This window comes from Myiozetetes cayanensis, unplaced genomic scaffold (assembly GCF_022539395.1).
Source record: "Myiozetetes cayanensis isolate MyiCay16 unplaced genomic scaffold, myiCay2020 scf5-8, whole genome shotgun sequence".
Taxonomy (NCBI): domain Eukaryota; kingdom Metazoa; phylum Chordata; class Aves; order Passeriformes; family Tyrannidae; genus Myiozetetes; species Myiozetetes cayanensis.
Window position 1 is genome coordinate 3,555,668 of NW_026087742.1, and position 24,650 is coordinate 3,580,317.

General features: G+C 41.9%; 1 protein-coding gene across 1 annotated transcript in view; it reads left to right on the plus strand.

The window, feature by feature from the left end:
• LOC126649739 (uncharacterized) overlaps positions 1-24,065 on the plus strand; it is a 53,260-nt gene extending 29,195 nt beyond the window's left edge. Inside the window, 1 exon segment of the mRNA XM_050334148.1 lies at positions 23,747-24,065. Coding sequence (XP_050190105.1) covers positions 23,747-23,982 — 236 coding nt within the window. The 3' untranslated portion in view covers positions 23,983-24,065.
• The last annotated feature ends 585 nt before the right edge of the window (positions 24,066-24,650 follow it).

Below are 24,650 nucleotides of genomic sequence, written 5' to 3' on the forward strand. Positions count from 1 at the left end.
GACGGATCAGCACATCTAAAAGACACACTAAAACTTCTGGTGGGACACAAAATTTTTGGATACAGAACTATAACTGGTTCTGTGTTTTGATAAGAAAAGATCTCTGTCTAATGTTACCCTGATATTTTGAGTGGAAAGTTGACTATATTGAAGCTATTTTGGGGATGTTTGTAATCATTTGGAGTATCTGATTATGTCATAAATTAGGCATTTGATATGAAACATATGGATTGTATTTTAATTTTTTTTTTTTTTTGAGACCCTCTATGCAGGAATTTCCACCAGAATTTGAGAATGTTTGGTGAAGTTAATGTAAGGAAAACCTGGAGGGGTAATGGGGAGAGGAAAAAAGCTCCTCCTTCACCTTCAAACTCCATGAGAATTTGTAAAGGCAACTGCAGCACGATGCCTGTGACAGTTGGGTTTTGGTTTGCTGGGTTTTTCTGGTTGGTTTTGGTTTGGGGAAATGAAATGAAAATCTCTGTGCACAGTTCAGTGTTTCTAGGGGAATTGTGAAACCAAGAGAGCCTACACAAAACACCTCAGCCCCCTGCCACAGCAGGCAGGAACATTCCAGCAAAAATTATCCACCTAGATCATTGAGCAACATACCCAGCAATGTTCTTAGCCCTCATAAATGTGCTAATGCAGTCATGGGCAGTATTTCCTTCTTTGCTGAGCCCCGTAATTTTTTACATTTTAAATTTCTATTCTAGAAATAGAAGTTTATTGTAGAGTCTGTGACATAACTCATGCGGTGTTCTGTAGTTCATATCTGCTTTTAACTACTGTTACAAAGGCTTGAAGCAAATAATTAGTTTAGCCACAGGTGCACACCCGTGGGACCTGTGGAGTGCATGAGTGGGCTCTCTGTGTGTGCACATGCACAGCAACTCTTTTTCTTCATTTTTAAACGATTTCTTTTTCTTTCCAGTGGGATGCCATAACTGAAATGGACGAGCACAGCCGCCCCATCCACACCTACCAGGTGTGCAACGTGATGGAGCCCAACCAGAACAACTGGCTGCAAACCAGTTGGATCTCCCGGGAGGCCGCGCAGAAAATCTACGTGGAGATGAAGTTCACGCCGAGGGACCGCAGCAGCATCCCCTGGGTGCTGGGCACCTGCAAGGAGACCTTCAACCTCCAGCACGTGGAGGCAGATGAGGCGCACGGGGCGCGGTTCAAGCCGGGCCAGTACAGCAAGATCGACACCATCGCGGCCGCCGAGAGCTTCCCGCAGATGGACCTGGCGACCGCATCCTCAGGCTCAACACCGAGGTGTGGGAGGTGGGGCCCGTCGGCAGGAAGGGCTTCTACCTGGCCTTCCAGGGCACGGGCGCCTGCACCGCGCTGGGCTCGGTGCATGTGTACTACAGGAAGTGCCCGCTGACGGTGTGGGACCTGGCCGCGTTCCCGACACCGTGCCCAGGGGGACTCTGAGGAGCGCGGCACCCCCAAGCTCTGCTGCGGGGCCGACGGCGACTGGCTCGTGCCGCTGGGCCGCTGCGTCTGCTCCGTGGGCTACCAGGAACTGGAGGGCTCCTGCCGCGGTGAGTGAACGCTACTGCATTTTTATTCTCTTCTTACCTTTCAATTTAAAAAAACCAGCCATATGGTGTCATATGCACTTTGTGTGTTGTCTTCTGCCGTCCAGAATAATTCCACAGTGACATGGGGTGCTCTTTTCTGTGGTAGTGATTGTAAAGAAAGCCTCAGAACCACCGAGCTGCGAGGCTGCTGGGATTTACATTGGCTTTTTCAGCAAACAGGGAGAGAAGGAGTCCATGTCCATAAGTTATATTGATGCTGTTAGTGTTTTGCTGCAGAGTTTCTCGGGTTTGATGGTACTGGGCAAGCAGCGCAGCAACCTTAGATAATGCAGAGCATTGAAGCACTGTGCGTTGTAATCAGAAAATGAGATTGACTTTGTTGTCTGGTCTTGCTGGTGTTAATTATCCAAACATACTCATTGCAAAGATACAGTGTTGGCAGTGCCATTACTGGAGGCACCATTTTCTATGTGAGGTCAAGAGGTTTCTCTCTTGATGGGGTGAGGATTTTCTTTGAGACTTTGGTGCTGAATGAATTTCTGTCCATTATGGGAGTGAGTCACACTCTGCATCTCCCCGTGAGCAGTGCAGCCAGCAGAGTTCCTGCTGCACATTGACTCCTGGTGTGTCCAGTCTGTCCAATATGCTGCTGAACTGGTATCTTCCAAATGAAATAGAGTTCCCAGAGCCACAAATGTTTGCTTATTCTTATCTGTTTGCCACAAGAGTAACAAATTACCATTTAGAAAATTGCAATCTGAGAGAACTTCCTTATCTTTTTGCAATCGTTTTCACTGGTGTCTGATGTTGTCCTTTCAGTTTACTTCAGTGTATTTTAATATTGGTGCTACGTTTTTCTGACAACTTTTCAAGCTGTGTTTGTGTTGCACTGCTTCATGGATGTCTTGCCCAAGGCAAACCCCAGTGCAGAAGGTGCTTTCATAACTAAAGAGCAACCGTGACTTTTTCACTGGTGCCCACTCTGCAGTGTCTAAGGGTGGGCACATTTGTCTCTGATGCCAAAGCTGGTGGTGGAGACGCCTCTGGGACAGCTGGGGGTGTGTTTTTATACACTGTGACTGTTGTGAGCTGAGCTGAGATTGAGAGCAATCTTTCAAATAGCCATAATGTCTGATTCTGAGACTTTGCTTCTTGGCTCGGGCGTGAATCAAAAATTTAATTGAGAAGACTTGTTGTGTCAGTAGGTCTTTTACTAACTCTTTAATACTCATCAAATCATAAAATGCCTGAGTGATACTGACTCTCTAAGGGAAAATTCAAACTATTTACGTTTAGCTTGTTGTCATAGGAGCAGGATGTTGGGGACTAGATAGGGGAAGAGTAGGAGCCATTACATCTTAGTCTGATGAGAAGACCTGAGATATATTTATGCAATTTTCATGTCCTCTACCTCCTTCCTCCAAATCCCAAACCCTTCTGCCCCTCCCATTCCCTTGCTGGAGTTACAAATCTTAAAGTATTTTAACTGTTGTGTTGGTGCTTCTTCTAGTCATGCTCTGTGACATATTCAAAAGAGAGAATTATTTCCTTCCTCTGCACAAAACTAACAGTCAAAATAATAATTTTGCATTTTGGAATCTGTTCTGACAGCTGGGTGATGGGCAGTACTTGCTAATAGTTGGTTTTTTCCTACGTGCAAATGGTTAACCAAGTTCTCTGGTGCTGGAACAGAAACCTGCTTATCTAAGTGCTGTTTAAAAATTGCCTCAAGAACTCCCCTCAAAATGCTGTCCCAGCATGTTTTGCTGCCACAAGGGAACTGCAGGGTCAGTGAGCTGTCACATGTCTGCAGTCCCAGATGAGAATTAGCTTTTGAAACGTTGATGGAAAGCGGGGGAGCGTCCCTGTGGCAATGAGGAAATGATTCTCCAGGTATTTACGCAGCAGGGGAGCACAGGAAGGCCCAGCTGGGAGGACGGCAGGGTGGGTGAGGATGGATGATGGAGCCCGCTAGAGACAGTGGAGCTGGTTGTTGGCTGGGATAAGTGGCTGTGAACAAAAGCAAAAGGGTTACAGGACACACTGTGTTTTCAAGGAAGAGAATTTTGAGATGCAGGGCTCCCAAAAGGTAGTAACACAAGCTGCTGAGGGTCTATTTCTTTAGGTGTTATACCAGTGTCATAAAAACTGGTCCTTAATTTCTTCACAGTGTTCTCTTTATTACAAACTGGGGGTGCACAAGCTCTGAGTTTCTGATTCTAGCATCACGGTGAACTGTCTCCTCAGGAAGTTGGACAAACACAGGTATCAGATTCTGTTTTACCAAATGTTTTCATCTTATCCCAAAGCTTTTATTCACCAGCCTTGTATTATTTTTCCTTCATTTTCCGGTGGGCAGCCTTTGGCTGGGCAAGGAGAGACAGTTCAGTCTTGGATTGTGTTTGAGGTTTCTGTCACCAAAACAGGTTCTTGAGACTCACTGTGAACTTTCAACTGACTGCATGTTGGTCCCCTGTAGTCCTTGCATGATTGTTTAAGTACCTTTTCTGTTCAGCAGCGTCTCCTCCAGCTCAAATTACTGGCAATTCAGTTCAATTTCCTGATTGTACAAGAGGCCTGTGAATTGCTGATGGCACAAGAGAAATCGAAGTCGGGTTTAACCCTTTTGAAACACCTTTGGATTTTTCTAATTCCTTGGTAATTTTCTAGCCTTCAGGCAGAAGTATCTGCACATTCTCATCCCAGAGTTCCCTACATTGTAGATATGACTATGATTGTCCTCTGCACGGTGTGTTCTTGTGTCTGGTTGGTCTTTCAGTACGCATCTAATGGGTCCTGCAGCCCATCTTACCTCCATCAATGTGTTCTTGGGTAGAATAAAGTCTGCTCTGACACCTGGTACTCGCAGTCCTCCCAAGGAGGGAAGTTGCTCAGCCTTGTGTTTTAGCAGTTCCAGAGGGTCCATCTCGTGAAGCTCCAGCACAGGGTCCTTTGTAGGTGATGTTCCAGCTGTGGTACTGCAGAGCTGTTTCTGCCAAAGGAAAACAGGGAAGAGGCAAAAGAACTGGAACCTGAGAAGGTGGGAACGGGTTTCTGAGCACTAAAGGCTTTATTTTTTCTGGGCATTCAGTAGTTACTGGCAGTGAGTATGAGCCTATATGAGACTGGAGATGTGATTGTGAAAGTTCTTGGGCTGAAATTGGAAACACTTTTCTTCTTTTAATCAGAGTTAGTCCTGCATGTTCTCCTGTACGAGTACAGATCAAGGTGAAGCTGGGAGAGGGCAGTGTTTAGAGGGCAAGGCTGCAGTGCCTGGAGCAGGGCCATAAATGCTGCAGCTGCAGTGGTGCAGGACTGCTGGGAATCTGCATCCCCTCCACCCACAGCGTTGCACTGAGAAAGATGAGTGTGGTAAAAACATCTTGATCCAGCACAGGCTGATGCCATCACAAAATGTTATTGCAGCTGAAACATGACAAGTTAGTGCGTGTTTTTAGTATTCCTTGTATTTTGCTGTTGTATTTCACTTAGTTTTAATCAGATTATCACTGAAATGAGTTTTCCAAATTCTAATGAGCACTCCCTAATTCACACTTTTTTTTAAGTGGCAGATTTAACATTTGGTCAAAAAAAAACCCTTGTAGACAAAAAGATAAAAGGATAAAGTTTTAATAGAGGTTAGGTTTCTCTAAGTCTCTGGGAATAATTAGAGCTCTAGTTGACCTATGAATATTTATAAATGTGTTAATTAAGGGATGTGTGAGTGACTCCACCTTGCTGAGTCACATAATGATTAACCCTGGCAACTCCCAGATGTTCATGGATCAGTGTTAGGGACAAACCACAGTCCACTGTCCAGTTTGAGGGGTCTCCCCAAGGTGTTTACACCTCTGTGCTACCAGAGTTTGTAACACAGGCTCAGGAAATCTGCAATACCAAACACCCTGTCTGTGGCTTCACTGTAGCTGTAGGGGTGATGCTCTGACTGCTGGCAACTCCCCGAGGAAACAAAGGCCCTTTCAAAATTGTACCTCTCTGTTATTTTATATAATGGACTCGAATCTGTAACTTTATGTCTGTTTTTAAAAAATGCCCAGCTAGTGACAAAGGAGTGTTAATAGGGGAGAGGTGTACTGCGGCTGTTTCTTAGCATTAATTACAAAAACACAGCCCGAGACTGTGGGCATTATTGGTCTGCAATCGCTCCATTAATAGCTTCTAAGAGATTGCTCTAATAATAACTTCCAAGTATCTTAATGATCTGAGACACTTGTTCACAATGGAGCTGCTGGTGCACTGAACCACTCCTTTAGTGCTACATTTCCAAAGGGGAGCATTACCAGGAAGGGGAAATGAAATCAATTCAGTAAAATTGAATATTGTTTCTTGCTCTGATCAGTTGTTGAAAGAGTTTTCCCCTCTCTCTGGAGGAGGAGCGGGAGCTGCTGTGTCTCCTCAGGAAGGCAGCGCTGAAGGCCCCCTGTGAGAGCACTGCCCCTTTGCAGTCTGGTGCTCCCTGGGACATTCACGGGGCACAAAACCAGGTCATGGGTGTTTAACTCAAGTATATGTTGTGTTTGGCTGACAAAAGTCTCCTTGAATTGCATCCAGTCTGTACCAGGGAGATACTGGGGGTTAAGAAACCCTCTCTGGTTTGTCTTAGTGGTTAATGATTGTGTTATTTTTTGGAATTAATTGTAGTTTTAGTCTGACCTTGCAAGACAGCTGTGGTAAGGCTGAAGGGTGATAATTGTTTTCTGTTATTTAATAAAATTAGTGAAGTATATGTGACTCCTCCCCATTGCACAACCATTTTGAAGTGAAAGAAACTAACATTAGAATATAGCTTTTTTTTTTTTTTTTAATTCACATTAGATTCATTTTAAGAGAAGTTTTAACTGTAAAAGTGTGCAGGACCTCCTAGAACAGTGGTGATCTAACCTCAGGATATGTGGAAATAGTGGAAACCAGGGATTAAATAAGTCCTGATAATGACACCATCTTGCATATCATCAGTGGAAAGTGGCTTTCTGTGTGTGCAAAGTGTGGATTTGAAATAGTTTAAGCAGCACATGGCTGACTCCTGAGATGCCAGCATGAAAAAACAGCATTGAATGTTGCCTCTGCAGAGCTGGGACTTTGGCTCCGGCGTGATGACAGATGTGCTGCCTCCAGGGAGGTGGTGTCCCAGCTGCTGCAGGTCAGCCTGAAGCCCCTGCCTGTCCTGCCAGATGCTCAGCAGGTCCTGCAGGGTTTCAGAGAGGGCTCCAAGTACCTGTGGCCTTGGCAGAGCAGCTGGAGCAGCTGGTGAAGGCACTGCACCGGTCTGAGCACCATCCCCTGGGCACTGCCAGGTGCGTGGGGTGCCCGTGTGGCTCCCAGGGGATGGGGCGTGGGGGGAATCCAGGGGTGGGAATCCCAGGGGATGGGGCGTGGGGGGAATCCAGGGGTGGGAATCTCGGGATGGGCTGGGGAATCCAGGGTGGGAATCCCAGGGGATGGGGGGGAATCCAGCAGGTTGGGGCCTGGGGGAGGGGGTTGTAGCTGTTGGTCGTCCGTCCTTACGAGGAATTTCTCTTTTCTTCTGGGCTGCAGTGTTTGCCCCCTCCATCTTTTCCAGGTCCCTCCAAGGAGCAGGGCCACCTGTGGCCTGTTGTCCACGGGAGAAGGGGGGAGCAGGGAAGCTGGCAGGTGGGGAAGGGTCTTCTCCCAGCTCTGGTGGAGCTGGCTGGGAGCAGGGAATGCTGCAGGAAGGCTGAGATCCCTCGGAATGAGGGCCTGGATGGGGCAGCTGGAACAAGAACTCAGTGGTTTTGGTGTCCTTTAGAGAACAGACCTCATGACCCTTCCAGTAAAGTACCACATATAACGTCTTTTCCCTCAACTATTTCCCTGAAACAACATATTTCTCACTTTTGGGCATTTTTTTTTCCTTTACACTTGGCCTTCCATAACTTGTGCCAACTTGCAATGAGGAGATGTGTTTAAATCGAAGATCTTTGATTAAGCCACCCTTGGTTCAGTGCTCACTGACATAGTGTTCCTCCCCAGATTCCTGCTTTCCCAACGAGATTTAGCTGCAGATAAACCTAAAGCGATAGACTTACTTTGTCAAAGGAAAAAGATCTACTAGGACTTATATTTTATTAGGTTTTATTAAAATTAGTATAGCTGGACTTGTTTTGGTGACTTACCTACGTATTGGCAATCTAGGACTTTCCCCGGGCTGTTGAAAAATATGGAAGTTCATAATCAACTGTTTTCCTTAAAGGGCATAAACAATTTAAAAGGCTTTAAACTGATGTTCAAATGTCAGACTAATTATCCCACTGTGGCCATGCTCCCAAAGGAGAATGATTTTCTGCAAGGCAAAAAACCCAAGCTTTTATTTCCACACTAATATTTCTTTCCATAAACTTTGTCATGCAATAATCATTATTTTTCGGCTTGACAGATATTCTATTAGGAATATTTCAAAAATAGAAGTTTATATAGAAATATATCTTTGTCTGTAGCCACATATTCTCTTGTTTAAATGTAAAGCTTTTGAGTGTATTAGGTTTTGGTCTTTCTTAAGTTATACCCCTGTAACAGCGTGGGCATGGTGTGAAAAGTAATTTCAAAATAGTTAATTTTTTTTAATTAAAACATCCATTTGTTTAAAAAAGATAATTAATGGAGAATGACATACATAATAATGGTAGAGCTCTGAGAATTTCCATTTTTTATTTTATTTGCATTTATATTTATTTCCTAGATCAGTTTACAGTGAACTTTGTACATTTCAGAAAGTATGCTCCTGAGTGTAAACACTGTGATTCTCAGTTTACTTCCAGTGAAAACAATTGAAACTGGTTTCAGGAAAAGCACATAATACACCCTCTTATCTTTTCTCTGGTGATCTGGTAGAGAATAAACATCTCAAACTGAGAGGGAGAGATCAACAAAAGGCAAATTAGTGTCTAATAACACTTAGTGCTGGCCAAATCCTGTCCTTGTTCTTTAGGTGTGTGGGATTTTTTGTTCTGTCATTATCGTTAGAGCTGAACACATTTTAACAAAACAGCCTTCTGGGGGTACCTCTGTTCACTTTAAAGGTATCATCGGGAGAGCTACATGGCAAACTACACGGGGATCTTCATGTGGTTGGAGTAGTTAGGAAGCCAATATTGAGGTGAAGATGTAATGAACTGTGTGCAGCTTGTTGAGATGCAGCACATCAGAGTCAGAGGCTGTTTGCACCCAAAGCAGGAGATTGCAACAAAGAAATATCAGAACTGGGTGTAAGTTTTGCTTCTTGGCTACTGGGGTATTTTATAGGTAACAGTGCAATGAGGAGATCAGGAGTTTCACACAAGGATCGTGGACGGCAGGAAAGGGTGGAGGGGGGAGCACTTTTTGGGGGGTACTCAGTGACCTCATACACAGACTGGTGATTGCTGAACTCTCGAGATGTTAATGTACAGAAATCATTCCAGGGAATTGAAGGCTAAGGTCGTCATGTACAGTCATTAATTCACAATAAACTTCAGTGTTGGTAATGTTAGGTGCCAGAATAACAGATTCAATTTTGGGAACGTTTCTTAGAATAAACTTTATTGTACTCACCCTCAATTTAGGACTTTGGGGTGAAGGCACTTTTCTGAACTAACAGGTCTTTTTAAAGTATTTTGCCCTGACAGTAGGATTAGTGGCATTAAATTTGTTTCTGTAAAAGGTTGTGCTTCTATTTCAGTCAGTGTAATGGGCAACAGGATATAGTTTACGATATTTTAAAATTACTGTAAACATACAACACATTTATTCCTTTATAAACCACTCTCCTTTGTAGTTCTGCTGCACAGCTGATGAAATGACATCTTTTCCCATACCAAGGTCCTATATGTTTTTTTATGACAAGTTTTTGTTCAGCTTCATTGTTAATGAGTTGTCATTGAGGACTCCAAAGTCAAGGCTGTGCCTTTAGCTCAGATTTAACTCAAATGTGCCTGTGACAAAGGGCAGCAAATGTCTTTTCTCATTAGAACGAAGCTATTTATGTTAAAGATGTACAGACTGAATTGTCATTTACACTTCCCAATAAAATTGCATTTAGCAATAAATTTCATGATCCCAGGCAGATTAGAAGCTGAAGTATTGCAATGATTTCTGAAGTTCAGTCTATGTACATATATAAATATATACATCTATATCTATCTATTTACATAGACATAAAGTATCTATCTGAAATACTGTTCTGATTCTTTTAAATTAGTGGGGATATTATTTCTCTAGACTAAACCTAGTCTGAGGGGCAAGCTTGTATCTGACTTTTTAAAATGCACAATATTTTTGGTCATGGGATGGTAAATTTTTTCTGAACTCTAAGTTTAGCCTTTCTTAGACTATCATAGCTATTCTATTTTTTCCCTTTTAATTTGCTTTTGAGATAAGCAGCAACAGGTGAGTAGATTGAGGGAGATTTCAGCATTTCTCATCACCTTGTAATAACAGGGATTTCTCCTCTGGCTGCAAGCTGAGCTGCAGCTTCATTTAATAAACGGAGCAGTGAAACCACTGGAATGACTAAGTTACTGACATGAAGGGTCACTCTGGTGACTCACAGTCGGTCCCTGCCAGCCACATGAACCCCACAGTTCACTCCCAGCCGGGTGCTGTGCCCCTTCTCCCAGCCCTGCCCTTCCCCTGCCCCGCTCAGGGTGCCGATGGAGCTGCAGGTCCCTCGGCCTCCTGCTGGAGGGTGTGTACGACTTGGGAAATAACGGCTTGGCCAGCATTGGCACTGATTTTCTCTTTAAAGAAATAGCTCCTCAGTGAAAATAGTTGAAATGCAAAGCTCAGGGTGGCACTGGAGTGCCCAGCTGCTGCTTTTGTGTCGCTGAGGAGCTCCTCAGCAGGGCTGCAGCAGCTGGAACTGCTGAACTTCAGCTCCTACAGTCTCAAACCAAGCACCTGGACTATTTATCTTCTCTCCAGAGTAATAAGGGGGCTGGAAAATTCTGTAGGTTGCATCTCCTTTAGTGAAAAAGTAACGTTATATTACATCTGGGTAATTAACGTTATCCTAATTATAAATACAAAAAACACACTGAACTTATATAAGTTGTACAAAACTTTATTTTTGAAGCTCAGCATTTTGTTTTAAAGGGTAGGAGGTTTCTTCATTTAACAAAAAGGCATTTTCAGGAAATATACCCTTTTCTGTTAGTGAGATTTGCAAAAGATTAATCTCTCAGTGGCAAATAGAGTAGACGAACATTTAATTGTTTATTTATTAGATGAAACTCCTAAAGTATAAAAACTTTCCCCTGAGTATCCCTGCTTTCTGTTTTAGCTGTGAGGGGAAAAAAGTGGTTTAGGAGTCATTAAAAATTTCAAACTCCCTTGTTTTACTCACATAATTATTTTTAATTTAATGTAAGAAGTAAGACCCTCAGGGGCAGAAATCAGCAGCTCTCCCTTCACGTGTAGATGCAAAATCAGTCTCTCCTGCCTCGTTGTTTCTGTGAGTCAGACAAATGTTCCAACAGTTTCTCAACCTATAGGCCATAAGATATTACTTGGCAGTCAGTGAAAGTACTGGAAAGAATGAAAAAGAAATAATGTGGCAATGAAAATAAAAATTTAGCTGTTGGTTCTTCTGCAAGTGAGGGAACGGTGACAGTGACAAACAGTCAGAGGTTAGCTCTGTATCTGCTGTAGGCTGTTTCTGAGGATTTTAATGCCTGAAGTTTTCCTTAGCCATAACTGTTAGCATTTAGGTGACCTGCTGAATTGGTTGCACACCAGTGCCCTTCCTTAGCAGATGCATGAAGTCACAAACTGATGGATCCCAACCATTCGGATGCTGCACAACTGCAATCATGTGGTGTGGGATATACCCGTTGTGTTTAGTGTGGTGTGCTTTGGGAACAGGGAGAGGATTGGAGGGGTGCTGTGGGGGAGGTTTCTGCATTCTGAAGTTCCCAGACAAGAGGTTTTGATCCCTTTTCTGCTTCTGGCAGCCTGCTGGGATAAAAAGACAGATGGAGAGTATCCTGCCCAGCCCTCAGGCCCACAAATCAAAACCCTGCTGTACTTTCTTCCTGCTTTTGCTGCCTTTTAAACGGGCACTAAATGTCTGAGAAAAACCTGTGCTGTAAAAGCAAAGATTAGAAAATATGGAGGTTTCTTTATTCAAGGAATGGCATCTCTTGAGTCCCAGCTGTGTCTCTGTCTGCTGGTGGCAGCCTTTGGAACGGGACTGTCTCCTAAAGCACATCAGGGATCGCTCCATGGCTCTGCTTCCTGCAACACCTCTGGCACTGTCACGTACTTTAGGATAACTCAGCTTTTTAAAGGATTATATGGACTCCTCTGCTGTTTATGAAGTCCCTCTGCAGGTTCTCTGGGGTAGAGTTCGTATGACGTTCAGCACGAAGCCACGTGTCGGGATGGCAGTGGCTCCATAACTTCCCTCCTGCTGCTCCCACTCCTCTGGTGCTGAGGGGAGGGTTAGTCTCCCGAAATAAAACAGCAAACTGACTGCTGAGACAACCCTGAATTCCAAATCTGGAAGGCAGGGAACAGATTGCATATCAAACAATGTTTTCTCTGTCAGTGAAAAATAGTAACAGGAGGATTTTCAGTTGCAGAAAATCATACGAGTAATGTAAGTAGGATCTGAAATTGCCTGCTATTTAAAACAGAAAGCAAATTGTAAGTGCAGTTGGCAGAGTCCTCACTGGCAGCACTATTTCAGTAAAAAGGCCCAAACAGGCAGATGTATAATGGTATATATATATATCGTTATATATCAGCTGCAAAACAGACCACTTTGGGTTTTTTGCTCTGCTTCTCTAAGTTTAAATTTCAGAAAAATCTTTGTCATTAAAAACTAGTTCAAAGATATTCAGCAAATGGGCCAGCATTCCTCATATAAATCATTTGTTCATTAAGAAAGGGTTTAGATTTTGGAGTTCTTGAAATGGAAAATACTGACATAACATGATTAATAACTTGACTCTTTCTAAGTAATCCTTTTTGAAGGACAGTTTCCCTTCTTTCTTTTTTGAGTGATTGATTTAGGGAGTATTTTTTGCCTAATTCTACAATTTAAAAGAGTAGCAACTTTATTAAATACAGTATATTTTACTAGGGAAATCTAGGATTCTGCTGTGCTCAGGAAACCTCTCAGTACCCAACCAGTGATCTAAAAATCAGTTTTCCATGGCCACCTTTGTGAATTACAGCATTTAACACATACAAATGAATGCCAACAAACCAAGAGGGGACTCGGGAATAAGCCTTTTCTGTGACTGTTCTCAGAAGTTTGGTCCGTTCCTACAAACTCTCCAAGCACCAGGTCCTTGCTGCACATTTCTATTTGGGTGGTGACAGGAAGGCAGCAGCACCCCAGCCAGGTTATCATCTACTGATAAACCACGAGGTGGAAAGATGGGCAGGCAGCTTTTGGGCATCTGGGTCACTGTAATATCAACAGTACTGTAGTATTAGGCGTTTAAGATATTTTCCCCAGAAAGAAAAATATTTTTCCCTTCTATGACTTTCAATATTAACGTTATTTTTGTGTAATACTGTAAATATTTACATAATAAGGCTTTGTTTAGGAAATCAGTCACTTTGTTGCTGTAAGTGAAGCATCATATCGGTAGGAAGTCGGTATGTGTGTTAAAAGGATTAAAAAAAGGCTGAGCTCTCCCAAAGCTGCAGACTTCTCTGTCCAAATGATGCCTTTTCTGTCCTACTGGGCCTTAAAATTTCTCCTGGTCATTTTGGTTTTTTAGCTTAGGAGTTGTTAACGGGAGATGTATTCATGCAAGGACAGAAATTCAGCTTGTGTTCCTTTTCTCTCTCTGTTTCCCTACACATTTGAGTTGTTCATATTGCTCATTATAAGAGCTCTCCTACTTTAGTAGCCCATCAGTGCATGAGCTTCTGTAACGGAAATAAAAGTGAATTTAATTGGAATATATGTTTGTTCAGTGAAATGTAATGAAACACTCCTGAAATTCCATTACTGTCTACGAATGAATATCACTTTCAATTCTGTCCTACTTCTTAAAACTTTAAAAAAAAAAAAGACTGACAATGTTACCAATAATATTCCGAAACATTTACTGAAGTGCCCTGAGATGTGGAGCTGACATCTCTCACACACTCAGATCCTGTCCCAGGTACCCCTGGTGACAATGGCAGCAACTGTCCTGCTCTCCAAGAGAAGCTCTGTTGTTTTACAGCCTTGCCAGCTGAAAAAAAAAATAAATTCTTCTCCTCTTTCAGTGCCAGGTGCCTTGTCCTGCCCTGCAATTAATTCAGTTTTTTCTCTGCTTATGAAACACTTCCCTTATGACTGGCTGAGACTGAAGGTTATTGCAGTTACTACTCCAGTTACTGCACGGTTGTGTGACTGCATGGAAAAGTGGAAAGTGGAAGAAAAAGCAGCTGTGGAGAGAAACTGGAACACTGAGGTGGAAACAAATAACGTTAGGAGCTAATTGCCTGTAAAAGTTCATCTTTTAAATATTATGTCAGTGTTTTGTTTAAACATGTATATGAAATTTTAAATATGCATACATAGCTAAAAGCCATCATATTCAAAACAATAGAGGGGAAAATAAATGATGTCTTTTTTCCTCTCATGCTGAATTTCAGCCCTGAGAGGATTTCACTATCGAAATTATAAATCATTGGTGCATTACTGTTATAAAATAAATATGAGTCATAATTCGAAATGTAGCTCCTGAAGGAATTGGATGATCTTGGATTATTAAAATATTTTTGTGTTCACAAACAGAACAAGCAGAACATTCTGTTATGGTATTGGCCAACTAATTTTTCAGGACTTAGCTTTCCCTATTTGTTTTAGCAGCAGCTCTGATGCACACAATTTGTCTTCCATCTCCCAAAGACAGTGTTGTGTGATGAGCATGCATTATTCTCAAACGGCTTTTGAATACCTTTGTTTCCAAGAACAGATTTTCGGTGCAGCACTTGTTTGGTTTTGCCTACCCTGAGCAGAGAAACTTTCATTTAGATTCAGGTCCTATCCTGTCTCCTAAGTACCAAATAAAGGTTCTGCCTGTTACTCTCAGTAACCAAAATAAGATCAGTGAGTTGATGACTTGGTGAACTGGGTGATTAAAACCCTCTGAAGTGCAGGTGTGCAGGGTGGTCACAGCCTGCCCCCCAGCTCTCCAGCCTCACCTGTGGCAGGAGGGCAGCCAGGGGAGTCCAAACCTGCGGCCTAATTGTTTTTATTTTATTTTTCCCAGCTCCCAGCAGTTGCTTTTGAAATAATTGTTTTGGACCCTCGAATGTCGGGCCCTCAGTTTTAACAATCCTAGAAGCTACATTGTGCTCTAAGGGGAGAGATCCACGACAGCAAATGCTTTCCGTGTTGGTGGGTGTGAGTCCCAAAGGAGTGACCATCAAACACTACAAACCAGGGTTCCAACAAAAACTACCAAAGGAGAGCTAGTATTTGTTGGAGTGAAACTGAAGTTTTAAATACTGGTTGTTACAGTGTGAATTCAGTACTGCACCTCAGTGACACTGGACAGGTTGCAAAACTTTGTACAAATGGCCCTCAAAGCTCAGTGTTTCCCCCAAAAAGAGGAACATCCCTTTACTCCTCCCACAGAGGCAGTTTAGATATTATTTCTTTCTATAATCTCGAGGACCAGTCTCCTCACATCATACTGTGAGATGTTAAGCACCCTTGAAAAATCAACTGACAATGCAGAAACTTGACATCAAAATAATATTTCTTAAGGGATGAGAAATTGTATTTGAAATCTGAATTTGTCTATTTAATTTATGTAAGCGTATCTAAATAAAATATTTTACAAATACGAATTCATAAATATAAATATTTACAGCAAAGCTGATTTAATTTATCTTTATTTGCTGTTCAACAAGAACCCACCTTAATTGAGTGTAGGTTACTTCTTTTTATGGCAAATACATATAATTTCTCACAGTATATGTGTACCCCACACCAAGCTGCTGTAAAGCGTTCTAAATTTACAAATGGATCGCAGTGAACAAGTTCTTGCAAAGAATAAGCATAAAGGGAATATATAATTATAAAAATATCTTTTATAGGGGATGAGAAAATTGTGGCATTAAAAATAGCCAGTTTTTCCTATTGGATGCAATTACCATGTTTGTTTGGAATATTATTTGCAAAAGGAACAGGCTGGGATATACTGGGACATACAGGTTGTTATGTTATGTAGTAGGGTGAGTTACTTTAGGCAAATATTTGTAATGCATTGTGCCTTGATATAGGAATACATATTTAGTGTTACTCCAGAACACTCACTCGTGGTTCAGTTGTCAGGACAAATCCTTCTCTGGCAGTTTGTGATCCTTTGATGTGATTGTGTGTATATATACACGGAATACATAATTCAAACAGGCATCTCTGGAAAGCTGTGACTTTTATTCCCACTCCCTGTCTTTGGGACTGAGTTTGTGTTGTGTTTTGTTTGTTTGTTTTAATACAAAATAGTAGCAATTAATGGGCTTTAGAATCACTCCTCAGTAATGGGTGATTGTGGAAAATTTTGTTCATCCTTGCAGTGTATTGTAACTAAAATCTGCAAGTGAGCCCAGTGTCAGGTTGGTTTTGTTCTGTAGTTGCAAGAGGATACTGAACAACTTCATCAGACGAAAAGAAAAGGATCTGCAGTGTCAGTCTGTGGTGTTTGCAGGGGCCCCTTTGCTGTGTCCTCTTTCCATGCTCAGCATTGAAAAGGTGAACGCTGAAAATACTGAAGGACAACGAAATCATTGCCAAGGAAGGAATGCAAACCATTATGAAACAATAGGCTTTTAAAAATTAATTAATTTGGTTGCTGCCGTTTATGTACTTATGGCCAGGGAGCCATCAAAAGTTCCTTCGCACTTCTGGCAGCTTGACAGTGGTGGTTGTCTCTGGTGTCAGGAATGGGCCACAGGGTTGGTCTGCATTGCACACCCTTCCAGTTTGTTCAGAGTGCCTTCTGATGAGTTCAGCTGTACATGGGAGCATAAATGATTCTGGGAAAAAGAAGCCTTCGTGGCCTTTCCAGGGGGACACCAATGCCTCTTGAAATGATACAGGGCAATTGCAGCAAACACAGGTTCCTCCTGCAGTTATAATAAATTATATTTCTTATTTCTACGTTCACTACAGTGCTGAGAAACTCATCACACTCCTGCCTCATCCCTTCCCCCAAAAACTCCTTCCAGCTACAACTGCAGCCTAATCAGTATTTCAGCTTCCCTTTCTGGAAATAACTGGAGCTGCTGAATAGCTCCCAGCAGCGTTAACCAAACCGCCCCTCTGTGTGGTATGATAGGATGTCCTTGCTCTTGCAGCTTGGACATTTACAGGGAACTGAGCAGGTTCAATAGAACTGTAAGGAAAGTTTACCTGGACTCTCCAGCATTCTCTGCACTGCTCTGAGATGTGCCAGTTAGCTGTGACTGGCTACTCTGGTGTGCTCCTCCTTTTTTGGTCCTTGGTGTTGCCAGTTCCCAAACAAGAAAGGAGAGCCGAGTAGAGGAATATTCCATCCACCCTAGAGACACCCTGCAGTGGAGATGCTGAGGTGCTGACTGCTGCAGCTGATGATCTAGTGTTCCAGTTTTCAGGATTTGCACAGGAGCAGAATGTTCCTTGGCACTGCCCTTGTTCCAGGTCACTGCCTCCCCCCTCAAACAACTTATTAGACTTCAGGGATCCCCACGACACAATCAGCAGCACAGATCAGTGAAAAACAGTTGCTTGCCTCTGCCAGGAGGTGCATCCTGTTGCTTTTGTCCCTCTTCTTCCATCACTGACAAAGTACCCTCTTTCCATCCAGTTCTGTGGGACATTTTGGCTTCTTGTTCTATCCCCCAAACAAAATGCAGTGTGTTTTCATCTCGTGGACAGCAAGAGCTGGCTGTTTTTGCTGTTACTGGTGTTTTGTACATCACAGAGACCGCTCAGGGCAGTGTGCCAGGGGAGGACCTTCCAGCATCAGTGCCAGAAGTTGCCAACAGATACCAGCTACAGAAACTGGGGACTGGACTCTGCCTTTACCCCTTTTACCAATTAACAAGAGGTGTTTGGGGCCATGTACAGGAAATACCTTTATATTTAGGGACTCAGGTTTTTATTCCACGGAGGAAATAGTGAAAGTTGGTGGCCCTGCTCGACAAGGTCGAGCTGAAGTTTGCAGAAGTCACCTGTGGGTTTTTAAGGCTCATCCCTTGGGATGCTGCCAGGCATGCAGGGCAGCACTGCTTAACTCTGTGCAGTCAGAAACTGGAGTCTCCCCAGTCTGGTAGCAGATGGTTTTTACCTGGGCAGCCTTTTCACTGCTACAGATGCCAAAACCAAGTATGATCCTCTTTGTTGTGTTTAACCACATTAAATCACGTGTTAAATCACTGACACATCTTCACTAGTCAGAAGATAATCATTAATTTCCCCCAGACTTACCTAAGGGACACGAAAGCTGCTTCTGTTTTCATTTTAGCCTGGGCTGGTTTTTCACTGGCGTACATGAAGGGACCCAACAAATGAACCTGTGCAGTCAGCTCTGGCTGTTAGAGATGCACCATCTGTAGGGAGGTCACCTGAGCTAAGGACACACAAAATCACAGGGAGTTACAATACAGCGACCTTTTCTAAAAAAAAGACTCTTGGCTCATCAGTACAGTCTATAAAACATGTTTAAGGGCTAATTTTAAAAGATTGTAGGCCCTTTGTGTACAGCACTGTAGTCTGTGTTGTGAATAGCTTTTTTTTTTTTTTTTTTTTAATATGGTCTTCATCTGTAGTTTTAGTTCTTGATATTTCCAATCAAATGAACCTCTTTTCACCTGCTTTTAGTCTTGCTAATTTTGTATTTATTCACTCTGGAACGTTCTTACCTTCCATTTACCTGTTGTAGTCGTAAATTTTATTTAGCATGTTAGTTTGGGGAAAAAACAATTCAGCTAGTTCTGAGAATTAAGTGCAAACTATTATATCAGTCTTGGAAACATTTTCCATCTCTTTCTTTTAGTAGCACCTATGCATTTAGAATCGTATTTTTAAATTCTAGTCAATATGTGGAAGTATTTCGGATGGGGTTTTTTGTTGGGTTGTTGGGGGTTTTTTGAGTCCTTAGTCAAGATAGTTTTAAAAAGAAGGTAACAATATAGAATATGCACCTACAGGAAAAATCCATAAACAAGGGGACAAATACAGTGGGTCCAACCTGTGACAGTGATTCAGAAAAGAAAGGAGCACAGGTTACACGTGTTATTCCTGCACTGTCACTTGGCTCTGTCTGGCTTGGAGATGAAGGGGAAGGCAGAGTACAGATGAACAGTGTCCCTCCTAGATCTCTGAGAATCTTTCTATGGGCTCTAAAAGTCTCCAGCAGCAATGCAGAAAGCTGCTCTCCTGATACAGGATGTCTTTTATTGCTGTGGTTTCAACAAAGCAGTGTTACCATCATTTCTGATGTGTGATGGCTGGGGCTCTCCATGATGCCTCGTGTTCCTGGCAGTTCATCCTGCACAGTCTCACAGTCAGTAGGGAAAGAAGAGACCTGAGACTGTTTATCCAGATAGGACTCACAATAAAAGGTTGTTTTCATACCTTTATGGTCCTAATTCTTTAATATCCTAATCTCACCTTTGGGATTGTATTCTGCCTTTTGTAATATGCAGTGTGCATATTTTGATACATTCTTTTCTTTTGTGCTTTTCTAGATACTTCTTTGTTCTTTTCTAGACATTTTACTAAAATATAAATTGGTTGAAGTAATGTCACAGCTCCTTGTTTCTGCACAGTGCTAGAAGACAACAGGCCTTATTAGATTGTCCTTTTCATATATTGATCAGATATCAGGGGGGTGAGAGAACTTTAAAACTGAAATCATCATCTGTTGTCAGAGTATAGCAAATATGAAAGATATCTGTCTCATAGTGCATTAGTGAGATTCAGTGAGCAATTTTAAAAGAATATATGAGGTGGAAAAGCGTAACAAATTATGCAATTCAGGTAGATTAAAACACCTCTCCCACGGCTGCTGATGATTGCCATTCCTTGTAAGGGACAACGGAGTCTTCTCCGGTTTCATTTGATTGATGAGTTCTTAGCAAGCTATAAAAAAAATCCATTTTCATGAGAAATGCCTTCCCACACACAGACCAGCAGCGTCAGACACACCTAAAACTGCTCCTGGATTTCCTTTGGACTCCCTCCCCTTCAACTCCCTCTGTAGTGGTCAGTTTGGATGAGAAACAGCTGGAAACTGGAATCAGCTTCTTTCTTTCACAGTGAAATGCTCCCTCAGAGCAGTGAAAATGCTGCTTTTTTTGTTTGTTTGTTTTGCTTTGCTTGTTTGTCTTTAAGCATCAAGGTTTGTGACCACGAAGGTGGTTTGCATTTTCTGGATTTTGTGTCTCTACACTGTGCACTCCGCAAGGTTTGGGAGGAACTTACTGGCTGTGACAGCCTCAGGCAGCAAAGACTCTCCTGCAGAGAGAGCCAGGGCAGCATTTTGTAGCAGTCAACTTATTTACTGCACTGGGCACTTCAAAAACTCCTTGAAAATGAACAAACAAAGCTAAATGCCATATAGTTAAACTTGAAATACGGAAAATTAATTACAAAAGTTCTATACTTTGAAAGCCTCATAGCCAAACCCTGACAAAGCTGCAGCAAAGCACGTTCATGGACGTGTTGTCTTTTATGAGGCCAATTAAATTATCAGTGCTTCTCTGCATGATCTCCTGTATGTCACTGGAGAAAACTTCAGTGTCTTCCAATTGTTCATTCCGATACCCTGCTAATTACTTAGCCATTAAGACAATATATTATCTTCCCCCAGGCTTTACAGAAGTCAAATTTCATACAGTTCCTATAATTAGCGGCTCACAGAGTCACTTGTGTTAGATAACATGAGGGGAAATAAGATGCCTGGCTGTGATCTGGAAGGTAGGAAAAAATACTGTGTGGCAACACAGATAAAGACAAACTTCAGGGTTTTTGGTAGTCAGTCATCATTAGAAACTTTTTTCAGATGACAGCCTTCCATAGTTTAGATTTTAGTTTACACTAAGATGCGCACAAAGGATTTGTGAAAATGGCAGATGCAAAACTGTTTGCTGAGTGAAGAAAACGTTATGAGAAATGCTTTGAAAATACTGATTTATCAACCCATGCAAAACTAAACTTTCTGCACGCAAAAACACAGGGAACAAACTGTTAACTTGTGATACATTCGCATAGGAGACAATTTTGTAGGGGAAAGATGGTTATTTTTCCTTCCTCAAATACAAAAATGCAACCCGTTTGTAACCAAAAGGTTTTGAGTTTCTCATTCGCCCACCAGGCAGTTTGTGCACTCAGTAATTTTGTGTTGCTGAAACTGCCCCGGGGAGAATAAACAATGGGAACAACAGAAAGCTGGGCAAAGTCAGAGGAACTTGGTTAGCATCAGGTGATTCAGATGCAGTAATGCAACCTCACATCAGAACGTGCACAAACATGTGCAGAATGTCACGAATAAATCAGAAATTACTATGCATGTACCACTCCTTGTGCAGTTTTCCTGTTTTGACTGGAACTGCTGTAAGATACAGTTGGCTGACAGTGGTTTTGTACAGCCTGAAGTTTCACAAAGACACATAAGGGAACAGAGAAATTCCCTTTCTTTTCTTCAGAGGGACACTATTTCTGAAATTACATCAGCTGAGGCACTGGCTAAATGAGCTTTTGAAATCCTGTGTAGTAACTCTAGTCCTTGCAGATTTTCCGTGGAAAATGGTAAATTTAGCAATTATTTTGGTTAACTGTAGCACTGAAACAGAATAATTGTTGTCAGAGTCTCAGCTTAGGCATGCACAGCAGCTGAAGTGCTGTGTTTCAGACTTGTGCTGCATATTCATTGATTTTGATAGAGAAACAGGTTATTTTTTTTCACTGAGTTACCCAGAGAGGCGAGTTATCCCAAGGTTGTGATCTTTTGGGGGCTTTCATCTTGTCTTATTGTATCTTTTTTATGAGGGGCTGTTTTTTATTTGCAGGTACCCAGCTATCCTAAATGTGTGGTTCTGCCTCTGAATGGGGAGTGAGTTGTCAATGGCTTTGAAAACCTCTACTGAAAAGCTTCACTGACACCTCCCCCTGCCACAGAACTTGTAGTACGTACTTGGTTTAAAGGATAAGCGCACTTGAGTTGACTTGAAAAGAAGTAAAATTACCTATTTATTACTCCACTGGTTTTCCCCACCTTCTCTGCAAGTATATTTATGCTTTCTTTGAGGAGACTCACCATGCCTAAACCATAACTGCTTTAAATACAATAGAGAATACTATTTCAGAATAAAACATTTGCTTTTTGAAATTGGAAATGAGTCTTACCCTTGAGTTTTATTTTGTAACAGTGAACTGCTCGAAATTTAGAGGAAATATTGCCCTAGAAAAAGAATGCTGTCTCTGTTGATCCAAAGTGACGTGTCACTGGGGGGACGGAAAGGAAGACAGATTTCAGAAGGGACAGATGTAAATTTTAGAAGTGATGAGGGTTTTAAAGAGTACTCATTCTGCTTTGACTGAAACTGTAGCCTGGAACTGCCAACTCACTAGTCACAAATTTCTTTGTACTGCACATCATGCCTGGAAGGTATTTATTAAGGGCAAGAATTTAAATAGGAAGGGAGCAAGCAAGCCTAACACTATTCCTTTTTTTTCTGCTTTACCTCCTCCCTTCCTTCCTTCCAGCAAAACTAGAGGAATTGGTGCCCACAGCCTGGATCTGCAGTGCTGCCTCCTTCCAGCACCAAACCTGCTGTCTTTCCAATCAGTGCAGAATTAGCACTCCCTGTAATCACCACTGTGTCAGATCAGCAGCCCACGTTCAAGGGGGAGTCTTTCCCACCCCTCTCATCTTGAACACCAGAAATGCTGCTTTTGTTTTTTTGAGCCAGTGACAGCAGGGCAGGATTCCTCCCTCATGTCTGTTCAGCAAAGTCAGAACAACGCACTAGGAGAGCTGCTGGAATTGTGGGGTCAAAATTAAGCTCTTAAAATGGCATTTCAAAAACTGGCTCTTGGGTTGTGAGAGGCAGCCGAGTGCTATCTTCTGCAGTGTCATCTCACCTTATTCAGCTGCAGGTGAAACTGCTTTTACATCAAGAGAGGCCTTTGGAATCAGAAGAAAAACTGACCAGTGTATATGTTATCTATGAGTTAATACTTTTTAATAACTCCATTATATGACCTGACACTGCATCCACCAAATGCATATTTTGGGGTACTTATTGAAAACCCCTTATTTTAAAATTTTTTCTGTGTCGTAGTACAAGAGAAGGAAACACTGCCTCATTCCTTCTAGCCTTGCAGAGAAAGTAGTCTTGAATATGTTAAAATGAGAAAAAGCCACGTGGATGAATGGTTTCCATCACACTGCTGGAGGAGCCAGAAGGAAAAGGAGTCTGTACAATCTGTACATGTTGGAGTTGCTCTTTCACTTGTTCTGTTCTCATGCTGGGAAGCAGGAGACAGGAACTGCAATATGTGCTGGGAATGGGGAGATGTGGGAGCTGGCAGGAGAGAGGAAGAAATCTTGGTTTAAATGTGTGATGAAGTCTGGATGGCTTTAAAACAATTATTTCAGAATGCACACCTGGCAGGTTTATGATGAGATTTATTGGAGTGACTTGGTTCTGTTTTAAAGGTCAGTAAAAAAGGGACGAGAGGTTGTGCTGTCCCTACAGAGGGGTGTCATCCCCGTCCCCTCAAAGTGTTGTGAGGGAAAGTGTATCAAGTACTTCAAGTGTTTGTTACTTGAATAGGAAGATATATAAGAGATATATATATATAAGATATATAGTTCTGTCAAATAAGGAGTTATCTCGCTCTCTCTTGTTACCACATGGAGCAGATAATGCTCTTTTATTTAGTGATATTAGTGAAGTTGTCTGGGTACAATTTCAAACACCAGTGAGAACTGTCTGTAAATTGTGTAGCAGTCTCTTTTAATGATTGCCCATCATATAACAAGAACAGAATAATTTTTTAAGTCCATATACCAAAATAAAAACTATGAAGAACGGTATGAACAAAATAGCATATATATATATAGAGAGAGAGAGAGATTGGCAAGGCAGGAGGGAGTATTATAAGTGCATGAAACACACGTTACCAATGACCAAAACTTGCTTCTAGTAATGAAACTTATTTTCTTCTTTTGCAGCTTGCAGGCCTGGATTCTATAAAGCTTTTGCTGGGAATGTGAAGTGTTCCAAGTGTCCTCCACACAGTTTGGCTCACGCAGAAGCAACTTCTGTCTGCCAGTGTGAGAAAGGTTATTTCAGAGCTGAGAAGGACCCACCAACCATGGCATGTACCAGTAAGTCTGATCAGTACCAGTGTCTGCAATTCTCTTCTCCCATTGCCTCATTTATTTCATTTTTTTGTTGTAACAAATGACAACTTTGTGCATTTTGTGAAGAATTCCTTTCAAGTTAACCAAAAGAGATTTTTTTTTTAAATAAAAATTCAAACAGCACATTTCTGCTTAGTCTAGAGAACCTTAAAAACAGCCATATTCCACTGTTTGATGACTTTACTTGTAATTCTGAGATGTAAAACAAGGAAGGTAATCACTGCCATGTAGATAACCGTGTGGTGTTTTAACTACCAATAGGTATCTTAAATGCTTGAAAATATGCTAGTACAAAAACTTCCAAAAAACTGGAGTCATGTAAAGAAAAAAACTGCTACGACATGCTCTGCTGTCTCCTCAGATTCAAATGAAAGTTTAAGAACAATATCATGTTAAATGACTGAAGTATTTTAACAGAATTTTAAGTACAAAAAGTTTAAGAGATAAAACCATAAACACAAAGTGCTGTTGCAAAAACCACCAGTGTATAGCCATAATTTTAATACGTTTACACTGACAAAATAACTGAGCTGACAGAATTGAACTACTCCCTGTGCTCAGGATAATCTTTCCAAATGTCCCTGTTCTGGGAAAGCTGGGAACACACCAGGTACTTTGGATCTGATGTACAGAGTCCCAGGAATTCTGCAAACCTGAGGTCATTACACAGACCAAGACATTGCCCAGCCACTTAATGGTGTGACGGGCATTA